This window comes from Mastomys coucha, unplaced genomic scaffold (genome assembly GCF_008632895.1).
Source record: "Mastomys coucha isolate ucsf_1 unplaced genomic scaffold, UCSF_Mcou_1 pScaffold12, whole genome shotgun sequence".
NCBI classification, from domain to species: Eukaryota; Metazoa; Chordata; class Mammalia; order Rodentia; family Muridae; genus Mastomys; species Mastomys coucha.
Window position 1 is genome coordinate 20,120,590 of NW_022196894.1, and position 6,787 is coordinate 20,127,376.

Consider the following 6,787-nt stretch of genomic DNA (forward strand, 5'->3'; position numbering starts at 1 on the left):
TATGTTTCAGATAGCCTCAGAGGTACCTCAACTGTTGAGCTGCCAGATTTTTCATTTCTCTTTTGCAAAGATTATAAAAGCCTCATGTCATTTTTAAAGAAAGACACTCAGATTTTACACCACTCGTGTGTAGTCTGCTTGTCAAAAGCTGAATCCCGTGCCCACCTGGCCAGAACCCATCGTCCCGCGGAATAAGGGACCCCGTGAGAAATCCCGGTCCATGGCAAACAACAACAACAACTGTTTCTATATCCAGCAACCAAAGCAATATGAAAAGGAGGCTGAAGAGAGATGGTTCTGCTGTTAGGAATACTTGTACGTCTTGCAGATGACCTGGTTTGATTCCCAGCACCCACACGGTGGTTTACAACCCTCTGTCACTCCAGCTTCAGGGGATCTAATACCCGCTTCTACCCTTCAAGGGCACCAAGCACACATGTGGTATGCATACATACATGCAAGTAAAACATATATAAAAAGGAATAAAACTAATAAAAATTAAAGAAAATATATTTAGGGCCAATGAAAAAGCTCACTGGGCAAAGTTACCAGCCAGTGAGCCTGAAACTCTCAATTTGATCCCTGAAAGCCATATGGTAGGAGAGCCCTGACTCCCAAAATTGTCACATGCATGTTATAGCACATGTGCCCCTCACAGACCATTAAGATGCACTGAAAACTTCAATAGCAACAGAAATATCAATTACTTAAATACAATGTAAGGAAAGATTTCCATTAACCACTAGCGAGAATTAAAGAATAAATGAAAGGATGTATCATGGACTGAAAAACTTAATATTATAAAGACATCAATTCTCAAATTTATCTATGCATTCAATGGAACCTTAGGCAAAACCTTAGCTCTGTACAGAGATTAAAATAAATAAATAGCAATTACATTTATTCACAGAGATGACTCTCACAAATACACTAAATAAAATAACCCCAGCACAAAGGTAGACACACTGTATCAATCTACACACAAAGAATTTTAGAAGACAAAGCTTACCTATAGAGCTTACTGTCAGAAAGGAGACAAAAGTTGGCATAGCTAATTAGCAAAGAGTTAAGAGGAGGCTTGTTTCTCGGCTCTATTACCGGAAAGGTCAGAAATACTTCTCCATTTTAGAAATGAGCAGATTAGAAACTTATCTCAGGCATTACACTTGTGCACACACTCCTGACAACTTCAAAGGTCCAATGCATCTTGAGCATACCCTACCTGTAACTCCCCTACCACCCTCTCACCATCCCAGCACCCCTCTCAACATCTTCATCATGTTTTGCTTTCTAATGAAACATGAAATCCTGCTAGTGCTTCCCGTGTGAGGGTCTGTACCCTAGCAGCAGCTACACCTCCAAGGGAAATCTCTCCCCTTGCCAAAGATCTCCCCCCTTCCCCCAGGTAGCAGGGAGGCCTCATGAGCCCCTCCCTTATCCAAGCCAGAACTACTGCCTGGCTTGATCTTGTGCAAGTCTTAGGTAGATATCCAAAGCTGTCGTGAGTTCCTGAGTGCAATGACTCTATCTGTAACACACACTAACATCACTTCTACACACTTTGTATTGGATGCAGGAGCACCAGTGGATGGCAGAGACAGTGGACCATTCCTTGCACTGGAAGATGAGCTAAGGAGACAGGTTCTGTTACTTGAAGAGGATATTTGGAAGAGGAGGCACCCAAGAGTCTCAAACTCAGTAAAATGGATTTTCAGATGGGCAGAGTGGCTGATGCCCATTTTATCTGGCAACTGTCTGAAAAATAAAAGCCAGGGGCACTATCAATTACTATTAGGGAACACAAAGGCCCAAGAGCAGAACTGGTGGATGTATGGGGGAGTATACCATTTCCATATCTAATATAGCTAACCTATGTAAGTACAAGCCCTCAATTTAATATAGCGAAGTCAATTACTGGATGAACTATGCTAAACTTTTAAAAATTGATTTTGTTAATTTCTTATATATATATGTGATATCTATGTATGTGTTCATGTGTGTGTGTGTGTGCGTGTATGTATGTGTGTGTCTGTGTGTACAGAATCGTCAATGGGGAAGCTAGAGATGGTCACGGGGGTCCTGCTGACATTCTTCACCTTAGTCCTTTGAGAGAGACTCTCTCACTGTCTGGAGTAGACTAGCAGTCAACAAGCCTAGCCATCATCTATCTCCTCAACACTGGGGTTACAGGCACGCATGGTCACACCTGGCTTTTTACATGGGCACTGGAGATTTGACCTCAGGTCCTCATGCTCCTCCCACAGCAAGCTGGGTAATGTCTTTAGCCTTGTGCTGAGATCTGTCATGAGTCTCCCCAAAGCCCTCTCCTCAAGTAGACACAAGCTCTTTCTGATGGGATTGCCAACATCTTCTAAGTTCATCGAGTAACAGGAGTGCGGGTGTTCGGATCAACAGTATAGGAGATTTCCAAACCCAGGATAGGAGAGTTCCGAACCCAGGATGTGCAATTCCACAGGCTGTTTTCAGTTCTATACACTCTTTTTTAAATACACCCGTAACTAGGTCAGCAACTTAAATCACTCTACTGTGGCACACACCTATAGTCCTAGCACTTGGGAGGCTGAGTCAAGAGGATCGTGAACTTGATACCAGCCTAGGATATACAAGACAACAACGTTTAAAGATTTGGTGTTATAGGGGAAAATCTGCGTGGAATGACACGAGACCCTGCCTCAAAAAAAAAAAATTCAAGGACACTGTTCCAGTTTAAATAGACAAAGGAGGCAATGGATGGGTGGTGCTTAGTCTCTGAGTCCTAAATCAGAAGCAGTGTCAATCCTGGGGACAACTGAAGAGCCTGGAATAGGTCATTGCTTTTCTTGGATTATAGAAAAAAATTTCCCTAATTTTTGAAAATTACTAAATATTTGGAGGGGAAATGTCAGTTTTTACAAACTGCTTCTAAACAATTCAAAATGAGGGAGGAGAGAAAGGGAGAAAGTGAGCGCATGCAATTAAACAAATGTAAAAATGGAGTGATCTGCTTTGAAAAATAAACCAAGAAAACAAGTACTTCCCCGCCCCACCCCAAAGGGACAGAGCCAATCTTTTATCTGTGGATGACTAACAGGCCAAGAGTTGGAGACAGAGAGCTACTGATTACGTAAAAATGCTTGCTGTACCACTGGGAGGACCTGAGTTGAGATTCCCCAGCACCCACGTAAGAAGCCAGGCGTGGCAGTACGCACCTGCAGTCCCAGCTCTAGCCAACCGGTGAGGTCCAGCTTCTTCAGTGAGAGAGCCTGTCTCAAGAAAAATAAATAAATAAGGTGCCAAGCAATAGAGGAAGGTAGCCCGTGCTGAAATCTGTTTTTCCATCGATGTATGTGTGGATGTGCACACCTGCACACAATACATACCCACAACCACGTCCACACACAGAGGAAACAAAACAAGAAAAACAAAAAACTTGAAGCCCAAGCATTTTACACATGAAGAAAACCAACCTTGGTGTGTTACCAAATTTAGAAGCGTAGGGTAATCTTAGGAATCTAAAATCATGCAAGAACGAGTGTTGTTCATAGTCTAATGCTTAAAACTGTGGCTCTCAATTATTCTGTTGGCTCCGACCCACTTAAGAAAAAAATTAAGGAAGATATCCTAGAGAGGACAAGATGAAAACTGCCGCTGTCATCACTACTCTCTGCGGCCCTGGTGCAAAGTATAGAATGACTGAAATAAAACCTATCAGTAATTTCCTACACATATGGAGCCACATAGAGCAAGAACTAAAGCATATGTCCAACTCAGAAGCACAAGCATTCACAAGAATCCCCTCTCCTTGTGAAGATATATATACAACAGACTTCCACCACCACCAGACCAGCTGGACAGCTCATTGGATTTCATGCCCACAGTCCAAAAGAGCACAAAGCAGCCACCGCCATCCTGTGATAATTAAAAAGACTTCAAAAACTCAGAATCTCTTCCTTGAAGCTCTCAACTTTTTCCAAATAGCTGGCTTGGCCCCTTCTGCTCATAAAGGCTGAATGGGGCCGGGACCAGGAGAAGAACAAGGAGGGAGCTTGAGTAGAGAGGCCTAACTAAGTATTATTAATGGGTTATTTGTCCTGTCTGTCATGTCAGCAAGGACCACAGAACTCACTGTCACCTCCTGCTATGGGTCAGGATCTCATGATACAGGATAAATCACAAGGAAGCAGAATTTATCAATGAACAACCGCAGAAGACCCTGTGATATAGACCCTCCGTGCAATAAATAACATAATAGCCAAATCAAGAACCAATAAAGCTAGTTCTGGAACATTTGATTGACTCTGTCAGTCAGATTTCTCTGCTGTAGAGGAAACACTATGGTCAGCTGAAGCAGCTTCAGGAATTAGTGTATGGATAGAAAATGAATATGAGCCGGGCGGTGGTGGCGCATGCCTTTAATCGAACAGTCTGAGACAGCCCCACAGCTTCCTGGGAGAGGGGCTCTCTTACAAAACAGGAATTAACAGCTGATAGGCCTTCCTCCACCTGGCTTAACAGTCAACAAATACTGTAAGTAGGTTAAGAGCAAGACATTATGCTGTGTGGACCTTCCTCTCATTGTCTGCTTATCTTTGACAACCTTCAATTTAGGCAATGGACTCCAGGCAACACAGTGGTTCTAAGCTGTAACATGCATGGTGTGTTGGGCTCACAGGACATGCTTTCTCTGCGGACACGCTGGATGGGTATGGAGTTAAGCTTCAGTAACAAGAGGCTTTAGCATGCGCATGGGCTAGGGACAGCTTTTCTTTTTCTTTTTTTAAAAAGATTTATTTTATGTATATGAGTATACCATTGCTCTCCTCAGACACACCAGAAGAGGGCATCAGATCCCATTACAGATGGATGTGAGCCACCATGTGGTTGCTGGGAATTGAACTCAGGACGTCTGAAGAGCAAGTCAGTGCTCTTAACCATTGAGTCATCTCTCCAGCCCAGGGACAGCTTTTCTAACTTTTTTTTTTTTAAATGGACATCATGTTATACTATTTTATATTCTTACTGCCTCCTGAAGTATGAACAATTACATGAGAAGCACACAGACTCAATAGAGATGTCTGGTTTGAAGACGCAAAAGCACATGGAAGCCAGGGTGTTGTGAGTTGGAGCTGGCATCTGACTCCCAGAACAACGTTCTGGCTATGATCAAAGCAGGAAGAGATACAAATGGAGATTTACAGTCACAAAGCAACATCCATTTCTCTCTGAGCAGGGACAATGCCACGACAAGGAGCATTAGATGGGTACTAGTACCCTCCAGAAACTTTAATTTTAGCTCGTGACTACATATAAGGGGGGCAGGGGCAGCTTAGAAATTTGTTTCTGGTAGGCTCAGCTCAACAATTTAATATCTAGCAGGAAATTTTCCCTCCTCTCCCTCATCTCCAGCTATGGTATTAGCTGGCTGGAGCACTTGACTTACTATAACTAAATCAACTCAGAAGATAGAAACGGGAGCAGACCTTGGGCGCAAACTCTGCAGCCAGTCCCACAACACCCAGAGGAAACTTCACTCCCAGGCTCTCTAACACACCCAGGATCATAGGATCAGGCGTGAGGACGACACAACATCTGTCCTTACACTGGGACCAGCAGTACCCAGGCACGCAGGAACTCCACCAGACCAGTGGCACAGGTTCCTTCCGACCTGTCTGGGCCAGTGCCCTGAGCAGACCTTGGGCACAAACTCTGCAGCCAGTCCCACAACACCCTGAAGAAGCTCTACTTCTTGGTGCTCTAACAGGCCCAGGATCACAGGATCACAGGATCACAGGATCACAGGATCACAGGATCACAGAGACAGCTTGACTCTGAGGAGTTCTGACATAATCAGGATCACAGGAAGGACAGGCTCCAGTCAGATTTAGCAAGGGCAGGTAGCACTAGAGATAACAGATGGCAGGAGGCAAGCATAAGAGCATAAACAACAGAAACCAAGGTTACTTGGCATCATCAGAACCCAATTCTCCCACCATAATAAGTCCTGCACACACCATCATACTAGAAAAGCAAAATTCAGATCTAAAATCACTTTTCATGATGATGACAGAGGACTTTAAGAAGAACATAAATAACTCCCTTAAAGAAATACAGGAGAATACAGGAAAACAGCTAGAAGCCCTTAAAGAGGAAACACAAAAATCCCTTAAAGAACTACAGGAAAACATAATCAAACAGGTGAAGGAAGTAAACAAAACCATCCAGGATCTAAAATTGGAAATAGAAACAATAAAGAAATCACAAAGGGAGACCCAACCCTGGAGTTATAAAACCTAGGAAAGAGATCAGGAGTCATAGATGCAAGCATCACCAACAGAATACAAGAGATAGAAGAGAGAATCTCAGGAGCAGAAGACTTCATAGAAAACATTGACACAACAGTCAAAGAAAATGCAAAAAGCAAAAAGCTCCTAACCCAAAACATCCAGGAAATCCAGAACACAATGAGAAGACCAAACCTAAGGATAATAAGTATAGAAGACAGTGAAGACTCCCAACTTAAAGGGTCAGTAAATATCTTCAACAAAATTATAGAAAACTTCCCTAACCTAAAGAAAGAGATGCCCATGAACATACAAGAAGCCTACAGAACTCAAATAGCCTGGACCATTAAAGAAATTCCTCCCGTCACATAATAATCATAACACCAAATGCACTAAACAAAGAAAGAAATTTAAAAGCAGTAAAGGAAAAAGGTCAAGTAACATATACAGGCAGGCCTATCAAAATTACACCAGACTTCTCACCAGAGACTATGAAAGCTAGAAGA

At 42.9% G+C, this 6,787-nt stretch overlaps 1 protein-coding gene across 1 annotated transcript in view; it reads right to left on the minus strand.

The window, feature by feature from the left end:
* Nucleotides 1-6,787, minus strand: part of Etv5 (ETS variant transcription factor 5) — a 63,470-nt gene that overhangs the window by 40,491 nt on the left and 16,192 nt on the right. The window contains exon 6 of the mRNA XM_031364593.1: nt 3,210-3,263. Coding sequence (XP_031220453.1) covers nt 3,210-3,263 — 54 coding nt within the window. The remainder of the gene's footprint in view (nt 1-3,209; nt 3,264-6,787) is intronic.